Source organism: Chaetura pelagica, unplaced genomic scaffold (genome assembly GCF_000747805.2).
Source record: "Chaetura pelagica isolate M959 unplaced genomic scaffold, ChaPel_1.0 scaffold296, whole genome shotgun sequence".
Classification (NCBI taxonomy): Eukaryota; Metazoa; Chordata; class Aves; order Apodiformes; family Apodidae; genus Chaetura; species Chaetura pelagica.
In genome coordinates, this window is record NW_009953648.1 from 369,804 (window position 1) to 391,778 (window position 21,975).

General features: G+C 39.5%; 1 protein-coding gene across 2 annotated transcripts; it reads right to left on the minus strand.

Annotated features, from left to right (window-relative positions):
* Nucleotides 1–3,517: 3,517 nt before the first annotated feature.
* Nucleotides 3,518–20,819, minus strand: MATR3 (matrin 3). Of its 2 annotated transcripts, none has more exons than XM_009999942.1 (14): nucleotides 19,929–20,819; nucleotides 15,508–15,569; nucleotides 14,952–14,993; nucleotides 14,599–14,702; nucleotides 14,110–14,162; nucleotides 13,507–13,632; nucleotides 12,870–12,995; nucleotides 12,512–12,682; nucleotides 11,120–11,251; nucleotides 9,706–9,749; nucleotides 8,876–9,266; nucleotides 6,895–7,288; nucleotides 6,177–6,298; nucleotides 3,518–4,597 (listed from the first exon to the last, which is right to left on the minus strand). In XM_009999942.1, the coding sequence occupies exons 1-14, from the start codon at nucleotides 20,817–20,819 to the stop codon at nucleotides 4,547–4,549; spliced, it is 2,709 nt and encodes a 902-aa protein (XP_009998244.1). In that variant the 3' UTR covers nucleotides 3,518–4,546. The 2 variants fall into 2 exon arrangements, with proteins under 2 accessions (XP_009998244.1, XP_009998245.1); XM_009999943.1 differs by having other exon boundaries at nucleotides 6,895–7,135; nucleotides 14,110–14,159; nucleotides 14,587–14,702.
* Between the last annotated feature and the right edge of the window lie 1,156 nt (nucleotides 20,820–21,975).

Here is a 21,975-nt window from a genome sequence, read left to right on the forward strand (position 1 = left end):
GGGCGGGCGGGTGGCGCGCGAGGCACAGTGGGAGTTGTAGTCCCCCCGTCTGCCATTTCGTGAGCCCGGCGCGGGTGGCGCGGCATGCCGGGAGTTGTAGTCCCTGCGGGAACGCGCCGCCATCTTGTGGCGCTGGGGCCACAGTGCATTTCATAACGGGGCGGCCCGGTCAGAAATGCGACGTCGTGTTGTTTCCACAGCCTGGCGTTACATGCGCATTGTCGGGGTGTTTTATACCCACACCCTCGTGTCAGGGGTGTCACAGTTTGCTGAAGTGATATCTCTGCGCGTCCTGGCCCCTGGGGGCGCGACTCGGGCCCCGCGCGGAGCGGCAGCGATGGCCCAGGCCAGGCCCAGCGGGGCACCCGCGGGTGCAGGTCAGTGGGGCTGGGAAGGCAGCCCAGGGAGCAGGAAAGGGCAGAATTCGGGCTGAAAAGGTGAAAAGTACCTGCTGGAATGGAATGTGTGAACGGGGGGGGCGGGGGGAACTGATGGGATCATGAGAAGCTTTGAACCCTGGAATACCCAGCCAGTGGGAAGTAGCACAGGGAGCTTTGGGAATAGGGAATATAAACCGTTATTCACCTGCCTATGGGTGTGCCTGCTTGTTTGGGTCAGCCATTCCTGCCAGAGTGTCAATAATCTGTGCTTGGTGAGGGATCTGTTCCTTGGGGCCACAAACGTTCCTCAGAGGGTGAAAATACAGTATTTTATTTTCTTATCGATTCTCCCTCCCCCCCCTTAAGGTGTGAATGAGTCTCCTCCACGCACTACCTGCTTCAGGTGGTGCCCAGAGGTTTTTAGTCAAGATCAGAGCCATGCTGTACACTCCCCAACACTCTAAGGTACAGGCTCTTCAGCCCTCTCTGATCTTCACAACCTCTTACAAAGCAAAGAAACCAGACACTGACAAGAGTTAAAAGCCCTTTGTTCTGTCCGAGCCACTGATGAGCACAACCTGACTTGATCTGGAATCAAAACAGTGTCACAAAACCACCTCCACACCTGCCTCAGTAGGACAGACAGACAAGGTCACTGTCACAAAAAGCAGGAAATCTGCCCCAACAGCAAATGTGGCAGAAAAACCTTTTCATGTGCAACTGCAAAGTCCAAGAGTGTGTGTTACTGAAGACCAAGCTGCCTTTAAATATGCAAACCCAGATAACCCTGCAAGTCATTGCAAAATACCCATTAGTGGCTGAAGTTACCAAACACGAGCAGGTTTTTTTCAGGCTGAGGAGGAGTTAGTGAGCCAGCCATGTGCAGAGGGACTTGCTCAGCTTTCTCTTGGCATTTCACCACCTGTTAGGGCTGGAAAGTCTCCTGTGCTATCAAAACACTGGTGTGGGCTGCCTGGTAAAGCAGGAAGGGGGGGGTGGTGGTATCTGAGGATAAGGATTTCATTAACATTTCTCTGTTCAGCCCTTTAGTTCCTTCCTTCCTCCTGAATTTTAGAAAGGAATAACCAACTCTACAGAAAGTTTCCTCCAATTTCCTGGGGGCTGATTCTCCCTTGAATCAATCAGTTTATATTTATTTCATTAGTCAGTATTACTAATGTGTCCCCAGGCCCTAAGAGCTTTCTCCTTCCCTGCCAGCCAAGCACACCACACCTTCAAATAACCCTACAAGGATCATCCTTTAAAAAAGACCAAAACTACTTTGCTCTTACTGCTCTTCTTCCCTCCACTATTTCCAACTCAAAATTTTAATTAATCCAGCACAAGTGACCTTCTCATCCATAAAGCATGTTGAAGAAGCCTGGAGCCTTGCTGCACCTCTGCTGAGCCCAGCACAGGGGCAAAGCCTCCAGGGTTACCCTGCTGAATGGAAATCCATCTCTGAAAGCTGGCATCTGAACTGCAGACTAATAGTTCAGTCTGGTCTCATGCTCTGCCTGACTTCCCCCCACAGCACAGACACAATTATTCCCAAAGGGTAAAGCAGCCTCATGGCAAGAACACGTGTCAATCTGCTACTGAGGTACATTCCTGGCATCTGCCCTCAAGACCAAGGTGTTCTGATGCTGCCTTCTCATCAGAAATCAGTGTAAGGCACATGCTCTCCATCTTCCTGCCCCCTACATGTCAACACCAGGCACCCCCCAGCAGCAGATGATGTGTAAAGCATCATGTTGCACAGGTACAGCTGTGAACACTCAGACTGTGATGCCAGACTTTTCCAGGCATCTCACACCCACAGCTACCACTTGATGGGAACAAGAGATTTTTTTTGACTCTGCAGTTGAACTATGTTGCAACTACTTCACATCTGGGAATTCTGTTTAGACACTCAAGCTGATGTAGTTGAATCCCCAGCAGTTGCACCAGGCAGCAGCCTGAGGACACCAGGTGCAGGATCACTGAACTGCACCGCTATTTGGGATGCAGGGAATAGCTACGGAAAAGCTACTTTACACATAAACCACACAGAGCTGTACAGTATGAGGATGAACTGCATGTTGTAAGAAAACTGTCAACATACCCAGGGGAGGAGGAGACCTTTAAAGAGGTTAGATAAGAATTTATTTTAAAGAAGGGGGTGGCTGCCAAACACTGAGTGGCTGTTCTGAAGTCAGGTCCTCTGCTTGGCTGGTGAACTCAGCAGCCTTTTGGAGAGAGACGAGTGACATGTCATCATAAGTGGGGGTCCAAGTACATCCTTATGACTTAAGTCAAAATAGAACTGACTGCAGGGCTGCTGTTGCTGGCACTCTCTCACAAGGGCCTAGGGAAGCTGTGGAGCAGTTTTAAGGCTGCATCAGTACATTAATTTCCTAAAACCACAAAGCTTTGCATACTCATGAGTGCCACGTGCAAAGCAAGAATTTATCTTGGTAAAAGTGCAAGAATGAGCCACTGCATAAGACTTATTATTTGGATATGATATTTAGATAATATCTGTGCCAGTAGCTACTGATTAGCATTCCACCATTCTGTACAGAGAAACTGCTAGCAGATGTTTGAAATTATGTTTAATTCCTGCTCAAATGGGACTGCACACCTCCCTTTTGCAGCAGAAAGTTGCAACTGGAAAGATAAGTTAAAGATTTACTTCCACAAAACACACCAATCCTGTGTCTGCTAGATGTATTCACCTAAGTAAATTAACTTCATCCAGATTCAGCCTCCTGAAGTTGAAAAACCTTTCCTAGCACTGAAGCCTCCCTGTTGGCCAAGAGGCTCAAGTTGAAAGAATTGTCCCTAGTCATTTTCATCCAGGTGAACATGATGTGGCTTGACCTTCACCTTTGGTGAAAATACCATAAAACTGAAGAAATAAAACTGCCAGCAGAATATACCTACCAGTGTTTTAACAAGTGATGCTTTAATTTGTTTGGAAACAAAGAGGTTTTAGGAAAGAGAAAGAAAAGTTATGCGGTAAGCTGCTAAACCACAGGTGTTAAAACATGCAAATCTTGAAAAAGAGACCTAGAGTTGCAGTGTAGTACCATGAGCAAAGAGTAAAGAGTTCAGTAGACACACTGGTTAACATGCCAAACATCTATAACAAACCACTGTTGCCTAGCTTTGTTTATTGGTAAATCACTTTAGTAACCTGGATTCACAAATAAGCAGTAAAGAACAAAAACTACAGATAAACACAGGTTACACATGCAAATCCCTGTTCACATATCACATGTGCAGGTACATTAAGAGCACAGTTCTAAAGATCCTTGACAAAACCAAGTTTTAACAAAAATGGTTTTAAAATGCAGGTATGAAAAAATTACATGTGAGGAATATAAAGACACTTTTTTTTTTACATTTCAGGACTCAAATGCTGCTTTTGAATATACTAGATGGATGACAGCTACGAGATTCAAGTAAAAGCAGGAAGAGCTCAAGGTAATAATACTGGTGAGAGGAGAATGGGCATTTACTTCTCACTAAAAATACACAAAACAGCTGAGTAGGAAAGTCTATCAAGAGCTTTGGGGAAAAAAAAATCACAAAATTGTAAAGCTGACTAATCACTAATTTTCCTATTTGATATAGAACAGCAATGACATTAAAAGAAACTTGCAATTCAACATTTAAAAAATGCAACTTACACTTAAAGACTTTTCAAAAGTGAAATGCAATGACAGCCTTACACTCCAAATTAAATATCTGCTAGGCTCAGACTGAAAGATGGAATGTTCTAGATAAAAATAAAAATACAGTGTTACTTTTTATTTTTTATTGAGAATGGAATTGAAAGACCATTTATGAAGCTTGAAAGTAGTCAATTCCACTTAAATGAAGTTTTGCTTCCCATAGATGAGCTTTCCACAAGGGTGCAAGATTTTTTGTCTTTAATAGCTTGAAGTGTCAAAACAAAAACTTGTTGCCATTCTCACACTAAGAACAAATTTCTGTCATTAACTTAACTGCATATGCTTTTTTGCTACAACATTTAACACATTAATAGACCTATAATGCCTACTGTATTTCACTAAAACAAAAAAAGAATACAGTATTTTTCCATCTACTACTTGTACTGCTCTTAAAAAAGATTAACGTTAAAAACAAAGCCACTGGTTTCCTTACATCCTTCCTTCCTTTTAAGCTTCCTTCTTTTGTCTGTGGTCTTCTGCCATTTTATCCAGAATTTTCTGTTAAAAGAAAGAAACCAGATTTTTAAATATATTTTAAGAGTTTCTCACAGTTGCAGTGTCAAGAACAGAAACATAAATCCAATTTTCAAGTAGGAAAACCTGTGAATATTAACACAACTAAGAGGACTGGCACTTCTCCATCTCCTGAAGAGGAGCACCCCTCAAGCACCACATAGTCATGTCAACCAACTTGCAGCTCCCCACCAAATGGGTGTCTCTGCAAGGATCCTGCCACCCAGGCCTTCCCAACAGGAGGCTGAGCCAAGGGAATCACTTTCCATTTGCTCATGGACTCGTTACAGCAGCTGTGCCACTTACCTGCTTGGGATTTGCCACCTACAAAGACAAAATCTCCCCAGAGAAGGAGTTATTTTGACAACCTGAGGACACTTGGTAGTGCTATCAATTAATCTATTGATTAATTCTTGCTGCTCTCCAACTGATGAGACTCCCAGCTAGAGAAGTGCCTTGCCATTGGGAAACAAAAGCTGCATTTTCACCCTGCTTTCTCCCCCACTTCTAAACCCACACACAAAGTTACAAAGTCATTCCAGAGCAGCTTGCTAGTTATTTGTGCCATGGAAAAAGCAAAATCATGTTGCATTCAAGCCAATTAATATATTGGATTTATTTCCCCCACTTTCCCTTTTATATTAAGTTCCATAATCAAGTACCTTGATGGGAAAAAAAAGGAAAAAAAAGCTATGGGTGATGGATGAGGTGGGTTTTTCTTACTACAGGATTCTGCATGGTAATTGAATTTCTGAGCTACACCTTGATAATGTTGTTTGCTTTGTGCCATTTATTTATGCCACCTGCCTTTCAGGGCCCTGTATTTGTTTAGGGTTCCCTATTATTGCAAGGGAGAAAGAAACCATTTTGAGTCTGAGATGTCACCTTCTTACTTTCTATGAAACCCACAGGGTTTGTTTTCAGCTGAATAATTGACTGGTATGAAATTAATTTAGGTGAACACTGCCTTATATGTTATTCACTGCATTATATATTATTAGAATTTCCTTTAGGATTTCCTTTTCTTGGAGGTGATATTTAAAAGCAGCCCACAGTACTGAGAGATACAGCAGCAGCATTATCACTCATGCCATGCAATCATGTGATACCTAATCCAACTGGAAATTTGAAAACATGCTCACAAAATCAGAAGTTGCAAATATGGATTTTTTTTTTTTGGGGGTCTTTAAAGATATAAAATCTTCAGCTCTGTTGACTGGTTAAAAATACTCTCAAAGGGACAACCAGGAGGTATTTGAGTCATCTGTAGTTTCTCTGCACCACTGCTTCTAAGCCTGGCCTTCACTCCAATCAGACTGCCCTCTTTAATCCAAATTTACCAAAAAAATAAAATGCTGGAGCCCATCTTTAAATGTGTGTCCTGCATATTAGTTTCAAAAGATGGCATTTTGGCAAGGTCTACCTTGTGTTAAAAGTTCTAGAATAAGCCAATTTCCACTGCCTGAAAGCTCTTTCTTTTTTCCCTCTCCTCAGTCCAGTTTCACTCAAATCTGCTCCCCAGGAAAGAATCAAGCCATTTAAAATGAACAAGTTTTTGCCTTACCTTCAACTTTTGATAATGAGGAAGGCTGCTGCAATGGGTCTTTTTTGCAACATCTTCATTTGTGTAGAACAGGGAACACAATTTGCAATAAAACCCTGTTTTGGGTACCACATAATTCACACCTAGAGAAGTAAACACCACAAAATAAACTAAGAGATCTACTCTACATCAGTTCTTTTAATGTCATGTCATTTCAGCTAAATCTTAAAACCATAATTCACTTTACATTAAAAGCTGCTTTATCTTTAAAAGTCCTTGTTTTAGTTTATTCAAGCCAGGGCCTAGTAATATAACTAAGTATGTGCAGGCTTTGTTTAAATTTAAAAATCAACCTTTTAGATTAAGGGTCCATTTTATTGGTTCCTTCAAAAGAACTAATAACGTTCTGTGATCAGTTTCTGAGCATTTAGTATGAATCTAAACTAATATTGCAATCTGTGCTATTGATTGAATTTGTGTGGCTAGAATTTACCTCTTCGAAATTTAATTTCTACCTAAGGAAAGTGTTATGGAGAACTGATTTATGGAAAGAGAGGGAAAAAAAGAAAAGCAAATCCTAGGGTTAAGGAAGGAGTGAAGAAAGGGAGAAGAGTGGGAAGCCCTAAAATGAAAGGCTCAGAGAGGCAATGTGTTGCCAGAAATAAAAGTCAAATGAAATGAGAAATGCTACTGGTGATGCACAGCTTAGGATTTGAAGAACAACTAGAAACAGCCTTACCAACAGGAACGTTTGGCTGGTATGGCCCAATCCTAAATTCATCTGGAACAAGAGATTTTTCTTGGGCATTCTTTGTTTCCTGTTCATCCTGGGTGTCTGTGTTTTCGTGGGCATTTTTCTCAGCATCCTGCGCTGTCGCGGCATCAGAAGCTTCGACAGTTTCAGCCTTCGGATTCTCTTCGGCTTTGGTTCCGTTTTCTAAAGTTTCATTTTCCTGCTCTGGCTCCTCAATCTTGTCTACCTTGATTTCTGCCAAATTATCATCATTTTTGGCAACAGCTTTTACTGCCAAACCCGACTTGCGGAGCTTCTGGTGATCAGAGTCTTCTTCATCACCAACCTCATCCAGGGTGACGAACCCTTCCATGCTCCGCGGAAAACCACCCACGTATCGCTGTTGAGAAAACGTTTTCCTCAGGTCAGCTTGTTCTGAAATGTTTCCCTCACACTCTTAAGTTTCAGAAAAGAAACAGTTTCTCCAAATTTCCCTGGAAAAACACTCAAACCAACCCTTCCAGACCTACTTCACCCATTTCAACTGTTACTCAAACATGAAGAATAATGAGCTCTTTTTAAACCTTCTCCACGTGTTCAATTTCAAAGTTTTTTTGAGGATCCACTGTTTTTATCATATCAACATGTGATCTTCAGCTTGAAAATGTCAGTATCTTTTTGCTCTATTCTTACTTTGGAAGTCCTTCAACAGAAGTATTTTCATTTTGAAGTGGAATTAATCTTGGAATGCTCAGTTTGAGACAAGATCCTCAAACTCATGCCCTCATAAAAGGTAAAATCTTACCAGAATGCTTCTGTGCCCACTAATAGTATGAATATTTATTAAAAAATTAAGAGCTTTTTTCCAGCAAGTGGAAAGCTTGGAGCTTCTACATTAAAAAGCCCAAACAAAGCCAACAACCACGAAAAAAAAACTTTGGAGGTCTCTTAAAATCCAGCTTCATTAAAAGCCGGTCAATGTCCTGGATTTTGATTTTTTTTGAAGCACTCCTGCTGATATGGAGACACCAGGATTCTACATGCTTATCAGCAAATTGATTAGTCCTGAAGGAGCATTCACTTTACATCTGTGCTCCAAGGACGTGGGTCTTATGGAAAGGAGATTGGGTTTTGAGGCAGTTTATAATTTTGGATACCTACATCACTCCCATTTGCCTGGCAGCATTAATCCCAACACATCTGACCACGTTTCTGACAGAAGGATCCCACAGTATTGACAACCATGCACACTTCATTAAAAATAAGGAACATGCCTTACTTTTTTTTTGCAAAACATTTCAAGTCAATAAAGTTACTAAAACTTTTCAGGCTACTCCACACAGCCAAGTAGGATTTAAACAGGAAAAAGCAGCATGAAGAACCATGAGAGTGAGATCATCTGGTGAGAAAAAGCCAGGCTACAGTAAACAGCCTGTGATTAAAGAGACAATAAAACTGATTTTTTAATTTTCTTTCCCCCTCCAATTGGAAATGAGCCCTGGCTAACCTTAAATGGCCTTGCCTACCTTCTGGCTAAGCAGAAAGAGTAGATGTACATACAATTTTGACCAAGTCTAGATCTGCCTCAAGCCCCAGATAATTTTTTAATCTCATTTTCTGCTCTGTGCTCCAAAAAGCAACTCACTACAGTGTCATGAGAAACTGCTCCAGAGAAAACAGTTCTTGGTAGCTTAGTATTAGTCAAAAAAGTTAAGAGAAAGGCAAGAAAAACCCCAGGAAGCAACACAGGTAGAAGCCCACAAGCTAACAGTTTCTGTCAAAGAGAAACTGATTTAGAAATGATGTTGCATCCAGTGGGATATTCCGTCTTCTTCACAGGAGCTTTAACAGCTCTTTCTCTTCAGGTGAAGAGAAACTTCATGCATTTGTTTTAAAGACCTACAGAAAAAGATCTGAACAGGATGTGCAGTGGTGTGCTATGGAGTTCACACAGGGTTTTCCACACTCAAGACACCTCTGCTATTACCTTTTTAAGCTTTTTCTTTGCTGCTGGATTGGCTACAACATTCCCCTCTGTTTTTACAGTCACCTCCTCAGTTGTGGCCTTTTTTTCTTCAGTATTCACATCAGCTAAATTGGCAACATCTGCATCATCTCCTGCTGAGCTGCCACTTTCTAGCAGTGCTGCTGCTTCCTCCTCATCCACTAGCAGCTCATCTTCAGATTCAAGGAGTAAACTAGGCTCATCCTGGTCTGCCTGTTCACTGCTTTTAGTGCCCGATGGCTCAGCAGCATCATCTTGTTTCTCCTCTTTCACTTTCTCTTCTGCAGTGCCACTTTCAGGTTTCTGGGTAGCATCTGGTTTAGGCTTCTTATCACTTGGAGAATCTTTGCTGTCTGGAGAGTATGTTCTCTTTCTGCAAAGAACAAAAGAATACTTGCTTGTATACCCGGAGAGCCCAGAAATTACTATGAGAAGGTAGTTAGTAGTACTGAAGCCTTAACAGGATTGTATTTTAGTTCAGAAAACGCAAGGTTGAGGGAAACCTTCAAATAGTCAACAGGCTGTTGCAAGGAGGAACTGTCCTTAGGAAGACAGGACAACTGCTCATGGGTTTAAATGGCAGGAAGGCAAGGCTAATTAAGGACTGGGAAAGACTTCCTAAGGAGGTTGAAGAGGCTTTAAAATCTCATTATTAGAGGAAGAGGGTAGGTAGCATATTAGAAACAGTTAATCTCAGGGTACAACAAACAACATTTTGATCTCAGAGCTTGCCTGACTTCTTTAGTACAGTTTCTATACTCTGGAAAAGATTTCTTTTTTAACAACATTATGCTTTAGCAATAGGAAATTACCTAGTTTTATCCTTCTTCAGCAGTTCAACTCCTTTGTTTGGAATCTAAAGGAAAATAAAGAGCAATTTGTAAGTCACAGTAGATTATTATTTATGCAACTGTAGCAGCATTAATTCAGACCAGACAGCACAATCTAGACAAGCACTTCCAGTTATGTTAATCCACAGACACTCTTTTTACCATGCCCATCTAACAACCAGTTGATAAAAGGCCATTATGTTAGCCAGGACCTTGCCAGTCTAGAAATCTCATGTATCTCATGTCTTTATTCCCAGTAATTCTAATTTACTCAGTACAGGGATATCCTGCTCCAGAAAAATCACATACAAATACTTTTTTGTTTATGAGCTGATACAGTGTGGTGCATGTAATGGCACAAATCAGTCTTAATCTGTACTGTTCTCCCTGTCATTAGTAGTGGGCTACATGGAAAGCTTTTGAAGACTCAAACCAGTTATTTAGGAGTTACTGCATAGGAAATTCCACTTGTGTGGTAGTAACATGGAAAACTATTCAATGCATCAATCAAGTATTTGAATTTGCCACAAACTGTTCATTTTCAGTATATGAATCATATGCAGTACTAAGATTCCTTCATATTCCACAACAGAATGTGTTTTGAGAGAGCTTGACAGTTCAGATTTTTGCTGCTTTTCTATCCAGTGTCCTAGTCTGACAGAGAAAGTCAGACTGCAAGAGTGGAAGCCTGGTGCTATGGAAAAAAACCAGAGCAGCTATCTGCACACGGAGAGGTGAAGTCACATCACAAGGTTTTCACACAACTTATTCTTAAATATTAGATCATAAGACTACATCTACCTATCTAGTTAGAGTTAGTGTCCACAGCAGAGATCAAAAAACTTTCTGGTGCTAAAGAAAATGGCTTTTGAAGGCATCTGACACAGGAAAAAAATAGTTTTAGTATTGGATAGTTCACAGTCTCTAACATTGTTTTTGATCTGCACAGGAGTAGGTGTACAGCAAAAGGGACAAACTGAGCAGCAGCAGTGATCAGCCAAGAGCTCAGCACACAGAAGGTGTGAGTACACAGTTCTGCCATTCAGCTGGGTTTTTCTGATCATTTTCAGACAGCAATGAGTAAAAAAAAAAATAACTTGCAACTCAAAACAATCTAAATGAAGAAACTGTATTTCAAATGGACATCACTTACTCTAAAATCTGAATTCTAGTAGCTGTTTGGGTTTTGCTGAATCTGAAATGCAAGTTCTTTTGCAATGTTCAAAGCCTCCTAGAACCACACTTATGCTGAGTAACTGCATTTGAGTAGCCAGGAAATTCTGAAGTCAATCCTTGCATTTCACCAGCAGCACAGAACTCTCAAGGAGCACTGCCTGTCTTCTGCTGCACTTTACACCTTTCACTACAGTTCTAAAAACCTAAAAACATCACTTACCCTTAACACCAGTTTCTTGTATTTCTCAGATAAATCCACTTTGACACATCTGCCTTGGAACCAAAGGGCTTTGTTGGCACAATGCTCGACCATGGCTAAAGCATCTTCCCTGGTCTCCATCTCAATGAAAGCCTGAAAGGATAAAGACAGACATGAAAAATAACTATGAAATACACAACACTCCTGCAAAACTACTTAACTTCATACAAGATTATGAGACTCAGCTATGTCCATCCTCTCCAAACTAATTGTGTATTTTAAAATCTACCCAAGTGCTCTATATTTCCCAGGTTTCAGTGCAGTAACATCTGCCCATAGAAAGTTCTGGAACAACACAACAGGAATTTAAATAATCTGAAACACCTCCCCCGCCCTCCAACAAACCCAACAGCTCACCATGAAGTGAAACAGCATTCTAAACGAAAAGCACCTGGACAATAAAACTTATTTATTTGGTGCTTAACTACCTGGGAGTTCCAGGGTAGCCAAGAAACTATATTTTCTGAGAGAAGCCCAAAACAGAAAGGGAGCAGCTGCTGATCTATCAGCATTGCTTTGTGAGGTGTTCCTCCAAGAAACAAGCCCATGACACGCTTAGTTTGCTGAGCAAGCTTTTAAGAACACCTCTGAGCTAGGGATTCACTGGCAGATAGAAGAAAGCTGGTTCTGCATCCAACTTACACAGCAAAGGATTTTAATTTTCCAGTGAAATAAGGTCAGGGAGGACTTTCTAGGAGTTATACGATAGATTCTAGTAATTTTTTTTATTTCACAGGTATGGCATTAAGGGATTCAGGCTGTCATCTCTTTGAAAAAGCATTGGAATTTCCTATTTAACTCCAGGGAGCAACACAAACTAGGACAGCAAAGCTGAAAAAAAATTAAATACTTTAAACTCCTGTGTATGTACACACATGCACATCCAAACTATTTTACTACACACATGTATTTGCTTATCTTCAACTTTATTTTTTTAGAGACCCACAGCAGAACTGCTTTTGTTTAGTTTTAAAGAAGGAAAAACAAAGGGTAAATGAGAGAAATGTGTAATAGTGGAATATATTTGTTAGGGTTTCACAGGTAGTGTTTTTTTTCCATCCTTAAAAAAAAAGTTCCAAGCTCCTAAAAATCTGCATAACAAAAAAAAAAGCCTCAGTGCTAAATATAGCTTTCTCCATTACTGAGGCTTTTTTTTTTTTTTAAAGCAGCTCACATTACAGGAACACTTCCCAGCAGGCCAGAAAGCAAAACACCACCCACATAGTTCTCTAACAATTTCCACACCTGCGCTACAGCAGAAAATCTACACATGCACCAATTAAAGGCACATAATTTATTCACAGTTAAATCCCTTGGTTTCAAATCTTCACACATGTCCCCAGGGGCAGTTACCTGGCTTTTCATTCTCATAAGTATGTAGTTCTTGATTTTCCCATAGGGCTCAGCCAGCTTGAGCACAGCGTTGTCAGAGTATCCCGAGTGAGGCAAATTGCTGAGGTGAATCACACGGCCAAGTTCTGGTTTTGGTGGCTCAGTTTTTTGGTCAGGTTTACCCTCAGGTTTCTAAAATTCAAAAGGGAATTACATTTTTGAAGTACATCCTCCTACACGAAAAACACAAGGGTGACTGTCTCTTGATTAAAATGATACAGCTGAGAAGTACATAAATTAACTGAAATACAACAGCCTCAGAACAATGACTGCCCCAGATAGAAATAAGGCAACATTAACAAAAGCAGAAGTGTTTTACCTTTATTCTTTTGTATTTCTGTGACAAGTGGACTCTGACTGGTTTTCCAAATACCAGTGCAGGTGTTGTGGAATAGTACTCTACTGCAGCCTGGGCATCTTCAGTGGTCGACATTTCAATAAATGCCTGAAATCATACAAAACCACATTAAGAGTTACTCCATCAATAATTAGTATTTTTCAAAATCTCAAGCTCTTCCTCCCTTTGGTTTGTTTACATTCCACCTAGATTTGGATTCAGAGCATTCAACTGCTTCCTACTTTTTCCCTTCTTTGATACTGGCTTTTTCCACATGTCAAAATCTGACAATGTATAATACAAACTAAGACCAAATAAGTTTAAAGGGAATATTAGAACAGAATTTGCAAGCATAATGTATTTTTGAGAAAGTGATGAACAACCAACAAGGACTTTTTTTTTTTTTTTTTTTTTTTTTTTTTTTTTTTTTTTTTTTTTTTTTTTTTTTAAACCATTTTACCTTCAATATTGTTACTACAACATTTCTGGAAACAAAGTTTCACACAGGTGACTTTGGTGACACATGTGCCTCTTGGTAGCTGATTAAGACCTTTTACAAAAATTAAGCACACTAAAGGCACAGCAGTGCCAACAGCAGGGCTACAGGTCCTCATCTTACCTCATTGATTTTGTTGAGGATCAGGTGATTTGTAATTATTCCAAATGGTTCAACAAGCTGAAGCAGCTGGTATCTCAAGTTCTTTCCCCTCTGGAAATCCATGATGTGAACAACTCTGCTTGTTTCCTGTGGAAGACAAAGCATGCACACACAACATGAAAACGTGTCTCAGCTAAGCTAAAGCCTGTCAAGACTCTGTCCTATTTTTGTGTGTGTTATATATACATATATATTTTATTTAAGTCTTAAGTATTAACCAAAACAAGATGCATAGAAAAGGCACAAAACCCCCAGGGGTTTCCAGAGGAAGATGACTGCCATGCCAAAGTTGCCTCTCTGTATGTTCATGTATTACAGCTTCAGCACAAAAGAATATTATAATAGGGTTTGCACAGTTTCAAAACAAGTATTTTGTAGAGTACTTGGCACAACAAAACCCCAACTTTATGTCAAAGCTTCAGTTTTTCCACACAAATCTTCATATCTCACTTTAAGAAACAAGCCATTTGTTATTACAAAACCCAAAAACTTCAGGAAGGAAACAAAAAAGCATGTACCAAACTTGCTGTTTTACAAAAAACCCAACAGGTTTTTAATACTAACCACTCTGCCCTTCTGCATGTGCCTCGGTCCTTGCATGTTTCCATTTCCAGCTCCTTTAAGAAATTCAAAGAACAAGTGAGTTCAGTTCAAGCTGTAAGACTGGTACTAACATGTCTCTTCACAAGTTCTTAAGACATAGAAGTCACTTGTAATACTAAACCAGAACGACAGCAAGTCATTAGGATATCAAATTCTTGAAAATTGCACATGAATACCTACCAACTTGTAGCTAAATGGAAAATATAAGTAAAAACAACTTCTAGACAGGCAAAAAAAGATGAAAAAGCCAGCCAGAATTATGTGGCTGATAATTGGCAGATGGTGGAAAGGTGACTGTGGGGGAACTCAGTACCAGTACCCAGTACCAAAGAGGGACTAACGTATGTCAGTTCCACTGCTCAAGACTTTGTTTGCTGTTGTAAAACAAAAAAAAGGGGGGAAAAAAGCAAGATCGTAAGTCCTATAAAAGCAGATGACTGTTAATGTTACCTCTTGGCCCAACAGGAGGTCCTCCAAGGTGAAATGGAGGTGGTGGTGGTCCCAGAATTCCTGGTGCAGGGTTTGTGGACTGCTGCAACATAAAGGGATCACCCCTAGAAAGAAGGGGAAAAAAAAATATCTTAATTTTAACCAAACACCTATGAAGCTTTCATTCTAAAAAAATTACTTTCTGCAGAGCATTCAAGGAGATGCTAGCTCCTTTTACTGCTGCTCTTGAGCTAACAGGAACAAAAAGAACCTTTCCATTTGAAGAAATGGAGGTATGATGTTCCATAAACTGTTACATCCTCTGCTTCATATAAAAAAAATGAAAAAATACCTTAAAATTCATTACTACTTACATTCCATGTCCTGAATCACTGTCAGGATTCCACTCTGGGTATCTTAAAAGAAACAAAAAGTATTAAGAAAACCAGTCTCCTCTATCTATGTAATAATTTTCATACAAGCAGCAATACTTTTACACGTTCAGGCAGATAAAACAGATGGTAACACTGCCCACTACAGACCCACTACAAGAGACCTAAGCAGCATCTACTGACAGACTTGATGCATTCTTCATGAGAAACTTCCTTCACTACCTGTAACAAGTCTGCCAATTTGTAGTGCAAACTGCACAGTTTTACAACAAAAACTTAGTAGTTGGTATTAAGTGATTAGTAAAAAATTACAGCAGATTCTCAACTGTTAAGATCCACCTCTTTAAACATACAGATAAGTAGGATTCAAGCTAAGAACTGAGATCCCTTTTTGGTTCTGAAGATGTTCTTTTTAAGTTGCCTGCTTGCATTTCCCACAAGCACAGGGTGATTTCTAAACCTGCTTTGTGCAACATAATCAACTGTTGGTTAGTTGTACATGCCCTCATGCCACAAGAATGTTTACTGTACTTCATACATTTCGAGCAGCAGCTGACAGCGTCGGCTGTGAGTCGCTCCATTGATATGATGGTTCCACTCCTGCAGCAAAGTAAATAATTAAAAATTAACAGCCACATTTAAAAAGCCATTTTTAACAAAATCATGTTGCAGAGCGCTGTGTCTACTCTTCTAAGCTGAAGTATCAGATACATACACAGATAATGGAAATGTCTTGTTTTGCTTTAACAGACACTGAAATTGGACCTACCTCTCAACTCCTAACCTGGGTGAAAAGGTGTCTGATAATAAAAGTCTTGCAATTTATGGGCTTGATCCTGCCTTGGAGGTGCAAAGCTTACCAGGGAGTAACTGCCACAGCATACATGTGCATCATTACAATTTCAACTTTTAAAACTGGATGGAGATAATTTACTTTTTCCCTTCAGGGATTTTTAGAATTTCCTCCGCTGTCTCTGCTTCATTCCTCAGACTTTTAAAGATCAATGTGAACTAAACACTCAAGTTTTTAGAAGATGCCCAGAAAACGGCAAGGAAGTCAGAAAGGAAAGACTAAAAGAAATGGAAGTGCATAGCTAGGACAAATTACAAGTACACATGTGACAAAAATAGATGACCATTTGTGGGGAATTATCAAGAAAAAAAAAAAAGGAGATCTAATCCAAGATGGTAGAAGGAATAATGAATTCAACTAAACCCACCAGTTAAAATTCCTTCTGGTTCTGGCTTTAGCACTAAAAAGGAATGAGGGTTTTCTGCTTTTCCTCTGCAGATTATTTTGATTACAAAGGGAGTTATTTATTTGAAGAGAAGGCACAGGGACTCCTTTATCAGAGGATATACATGTGCTATATTAGTGTTTGTAAAGTGACAAAACTCCCATTCCTGCACACCTGTGAGCCATGGCCCCATTTCCACTCTGTCGCTCTTCAGTAAGCAAAGGGAGCAGCAGGGACACAGGGGACAAGTGAGCCTTGGGTCCACAGAGAAATGAAGGGGAGACTAATTAGAAATCTTAGGGGACAGCTTAACCACTAAAGGTTCTCTCTTACTGGCCACATATTTAACTGTGAATAAGTGTACTGCACTAGCCAGCTGCATTGCACATCTCCTCTTCCATGTGCATCTCCACTCAGCACCCACAATTTTTTCCTAATCCTTCCATCTGTCCCAATTTTTAGTTTCTGCCACATTACTGCCATCCTTCTAGATCCAGTGAGAGACTCCTGAGGGTTACTGTAGTGCTTCCATATGCTAAAGGCCTACCTTGAACTTTCCACAAAGGAGAAAACATGGATTTAAAGTCTCCCATAAAGTACTGTCATTAAACTCCAAATACACAGAATATACCATGGAGCAAGTGAAACTTTCATGATTTTATCAAGATGTAAAATGAGAGCACTACTTTTTCCTGTTAACTGCAGAAGATGTAGGCTCTGCAACTATAAATTAATAAATCTGCTGGCAACTAAGATGAAAGAACCCACCAAAAACCCTCCAGGAAACCAAGTTATGAAACAGTCAATACTTAAGAATAAATTTTCTTCAGTTTAAAACTTGCCAAGTTTTAGTACTATCCAATGAAAACCAGTCCTTTAAACACTGAAATACCCTCTAAATTTGGGTGCACAATCTATAAAGCCTCAGTGGCTGATTCACCTAGATACACCACACTTTGAAGCATCCTAATATGTAATTTAAATTAATATAAACTGAAATAGAAATTATCTGCAAACTAGAGGTAAACTTTGGAAGATCTAATTCTCATACTTTGAATGCTTTTAAACTGGCAAGAAAGGGAGCTCTGATATAACTTTGTTGCCTTTTCTCCCCCAGGGAAAGTTTTGAGAACAATGCCTCATCTACATTTTTAACTTTTTATTAAATACAATTTTTAATCTGCACTTCCCTCCTGCCTCTACCCAGACTGAAGCATCACTCCTCTGAGGCTGCAGGGCACTAGGTATTTACAGACACTAATTAAAATGAATGCCCAAAGTAAAGCTGGAGAAAATCTGACGTGAGTTTCTTCAAACTCAGATTACCTTTTGCCTCAATGGATGCAGGCAGGAGGACACCCCGTTCTTCAGAAAATTAGGACAAACTTAAGTAGCTAATTTTAGAGAGCCCTCTATTAGGGACATGGCCATGTTTTTCCTTGGAGATGTATCACTGTTTCAAGCATTTAACCTCCAAGCTCACCTGCTCACGTTGAATCAGCCTTTTTCTGTGGCAGGGGAAACAATCCCTCCACATAAAACACCTAATTCCTTGATAAAGGGATCAGGATTGACAAAATGCCTAAAAATGGGGCACGATTTACTTCACAATTAGACAGAAAACAAACTAGGTCTTAAAATACATGCCCATCAAATTAAAGAAGCAATTAAGAACACTGCTAAAAAAGAAAACAGGACTTGGGCTTAAAATACACACTGCTTTATCATTCACTTTTAAAAAATATTCTATGGGTTCTTTTTTTTTATTTGGGGGTGGGGAAAATGAGACTTTGATACTGCAGTAAGAAATTTACATTGTCCCAGCTAAGAAAAGCATTCCCTTTCTGCTTTCCATAGATTTTTGTTTCAGATCAGATTACTTTAAAAGTTAAGTTCTATTTGATTCCATTTTGTGGATGACACAAAATAAGAACTGTTCAGTAGGCAAAGCAGAGGAAAAAAGGAGAGAAAGAGAAAAATTCTTGTGGTGACATGATTTCTGAAATTAGAAACAAAGCCCAAACCTGGGTCATAAGAAACAGATGATCCAATTTCAAATATTTTATGGAGTACCAGCAGTTTAAGTTAAAGCATATTCCTAAAAAGACTTATTTTTAACATGTTACAAGACGTCAGCCACTTAAGTTATGCTGTCAAAAGAATTTGGTATTTCTCATACCTGGAAAGATATTTCATGCTGGATATCCCTTCAACAGATCTTCATACCAAAGCAAACTAAGAACCACAAGGGCTTTAAAATAAAGTGCTTAAAAGAACCCTACTTACAGGATTACTGGTTGTCATCTTCAAGGGCCTCAGAAGTTTATGTTTTCAATCTAACCAAATGAAGTCCTTTTACAGAACTGAGCATGGCATCTAAACTGTTAACACTTCAAACCTTTCATGAAAATGCATGTCAAATACAGGAGACAAGAAACCCAGATTACTGTGATTATTTTTAATATAAAAAGTAATTAAAGCAACACAAGTTCATAAACTGTTAGATCAGCTGGAGTCATTCAGTGTGGGCTCTAAAACTGCTCTGATCGTTTCCTTGCAGGGACAGTAATTCTTGTGTTTCAAAAAGATTAGACAGAAGCAGCACTTTTGGAAAGGTAACTGTAAAGAAATGGTTAGTAACAGCAATTCCACAGTGTATCAATTTACAGTAATAGCATGTATTATATTTTCAATTGAAGGCCTTCAAGCTAATTAGCCACTAATTGTGACAAGAGGGGCACTGTATTAGCCAATTAGCCAATCAAATTGCCTAGTATACTGAAAATCAGCAAGATGAGTGAAATTGGAAAAGCGGAAAGTGAGAAGGCTCTGAAAATAAAATCTGAATAAACAGGCCGTTTGGAGTAACCTCTGCAGAGAGCTGAACTCTCCTGGATAAACTAAGAGGGAAGCCTCAGCATAACCGACCATTCCCGAAGATCCACTCAACCTGTGAGCCAAGTAAAGAACACTACTAGGAACAGAGCAGGACACTGCAACAGCAGACTGATTGCTCGGAGAGTCTACAGGGATAGATGCAACATGGGACAATAAAAAGTGAGTCTGAAGTGTCTAAGAAAGTTGTGAAAAGGGAGAAAAATGACGACAAATTTCAGCCATAGTATGAGAGAGAGTGTTAAAGTGAAATTAAAAAGGCAAGAATGAGCTCATCTAAAACGTGTTTTTTACTTTTGCAAATAAGTTCCAGGGCTCTACATTAACTCTTTAAAAAAAACCCTTTGGACAGGGAAAAAGCAGAACTGTGCAAGAATGCATCTTAACTATATAAAAATCAGCAATCAAGACAGATGTGGAGGAGAGCTGAAACTAGCTTCCTGAACAGCACAGTAGATACACTGCAAAAAAACCCCAAACCAACAAAATAAAAAAATACCCACCCCAAAACTGCTTGAATGCCAGATGTTTGTGGTTAAGAGAACATGTAGATGTAAAATATAAATAAGATATCCCAGTAGATGATAGCTGTTTGACTTGAAGTTAAGCAATCTGGGCAAACAAAATACATTAATGTAAAGCCCTGGTTTACAGTGTTTGTTAACAATTACCTTGCAAATAAACCAAGTGCCTTTTTTCACTCTCAAACCAAATTTCAGATCATTTCAAAAGCAACCAGGCTATAGAAATAATTAAAAGAAATAGGTAAAAACAGAACAGATACTACAACGTAACGGAAAATAGAAGCATCTGGTGCAAAACTCACCTTATTAGAATGAACTGGCATATCACATATAGAGCACAGATGGGGATAACCCTTCGGTAAGAATCCATGGAAGTCTTCAATATTGCTATTTGGAGGAGCACCTCTCTTTTTCTCAAAGAGAGATCTCTCAGGACCAGGGCCACGACCCATTCTGTCATACTCACTGTCAAATTTATGATAGTTATGCGAAGTCTCACCATAAAAAGATTCATCCCTACACCTTTCTCCATCTCTTAATCTGTCATCTTCATAATCCATTCTGTCATAATAACCAGATTCTTGAGAACGACTTCCATGGTCATAGTCAACCACTGGGTTGAGACTAGGACCACGATCATCAAAGCTATCTCTTCTAAAATGCCTTTTTTCTTCCCAATCATCCCTAGGTACTCTGTATGGTGGTTCCCGTGTGGATGATCTGCCATCTCTACCATAACCTTCTTCAGCTCTCCTCCTTTTAAGTTGTAGAAGGATCTGAGGCAAGTTTTCAGGAGTAATCTTGTCCTCGGGATAGCGACTCAGTTCATCTAAGTCTCTAGCAGACAGACCAAAGCTGGCCAAAATGTTAGTGGCCTGGTCTGCATCTCCACGGTGCTGAGAAGACAAAGGGAGCGGACCTCTACTTCCAATGTTAAATATAGACTGCAAATTATGGGAAGAGGTACTACCAGAAGACAGTGCACTATGAGATCCTTGTTGGTTCAATGAAGAACTCATTCCAAGATTCATTAAGCTAGCAAGGCGTGCAGTACCCTGGTTCATCCTTCCAAGAGATGCTGGCATATTTAAAGACTGGGTAGCAGCAGCAAGAAGGCCTATTCCTGCAGAGAGGTCACGCCCATGACCTTGTGAATCCCTACTCAGAGATGACTGCTGGAATGACTTGGACATTGTAGAACTATAGCTTGTCTACTTTATGGATCAAAAATTATTTTTTCTTTTTTTTTTTTTTTTTTTACAAGATGGCTGAGCAAACAAAAACATGCAGAACTTGAGACTTCCACTAAGACAACTACTTTAAAACAACATCTGAGGTCTACGCATAATCAACCTAAATATTTGAGTACACATGTTAAAGAACTTAATCTATGATGTGAGAAGTCTCTGTATGTGTGTATATATATATATAAAACAACAACAACGAGACAACTTAAAACTGAGCAGTTTCTTCATTGCTTCTTACAAAGAGAGCTCACACTAGAAAGCTAGGCAAAGTTCACTTCAAAAATGGTAACGCCAAGAAAGAGGATCAATAATGACTGCAGATCTTCTTCAAGCTGAGAAACACCAGACAATTCTGTAGAAAAACAAGCAGTTTTAGTCATAAATCCCTTTAAACAGATGCAGTTTTAAACTTATGCATCATGTTGATCTAAAAACATTAAAGATCTCAATCTTACAAGGCTTTTATTACACCACTTAACAGATTCAAGAGGTACCCAGAACCTGCATATATTATTTCAGATAAAAATACAGCAGTGGTTCCTATACATACTACTCTTCTTCTACAAAAAGCTACTTTCATACTCAAGACAAGTGAATTTCAGAAGTTTGGGATGTCTGAAAGCATCTAAGGTTTACTTGCATATAAGCCCTGATCTCTGGTTAATGGTCTTGTTTATGCCCTACGTTACTGGACTGTGTCTATGAGAAGACCACAAAAAACTTAAGCCCATAGAATCCAAGATGACTTTGGCATATAACACATATTTGAAAATGAAACCTATACCACCACAGAGCAGGACGAAAGGAAGTTAAAAGTCACTGAAGTTTGGGCAAAAAAAGTTTCTGCTGTAAGATCTGGTAAATAAGACCAAACGTAATATTCAATCTTTACACAGTAAAATTCAAATTACCGATGTGAAGACAGATGTGAACAAGAAAAATAAGTTTTAAATTTTGCAGGAACTAAACAAGACCTCTTGCTCAAATTGCAGTTATACGGATAACAGCATTTAGGAAGTGATTCTTTACTGTTTTATTGCAGTTGTGACAACAGCCTGTACTCTCAATCCTCAAGCTACACAAGGTCAGGCTTAGTTCTGGG

What these genes read in the sequence shown, in the direction of transcription:
- MATR3 (XM_009999942.1), bottom strand. Translation starts at nt 20,819, where the DNA reads ATGTCCAAGTCATTCCAGCAGTCATCTCTGAGTAGGGATTCACAAGGT. An exon ending in TGTCAGCTGCTGCTCGAAAT is followed by an intron (nt 14,994 to 15,507) that starts GTATGAAGTACA and finishes GTTTCTTTTAAG; the next exon opens with ATACCCAGAGTGGAATCCTG. An exon ending in TCCTCAACAAAATCAATGAG is followed by an intron (nt 12,996 to 13,506) that starts GTAAGATGAGGA and finishes GTATGATTTCAG; the next exon opens with GCATTTATTGAAATGTCGAC.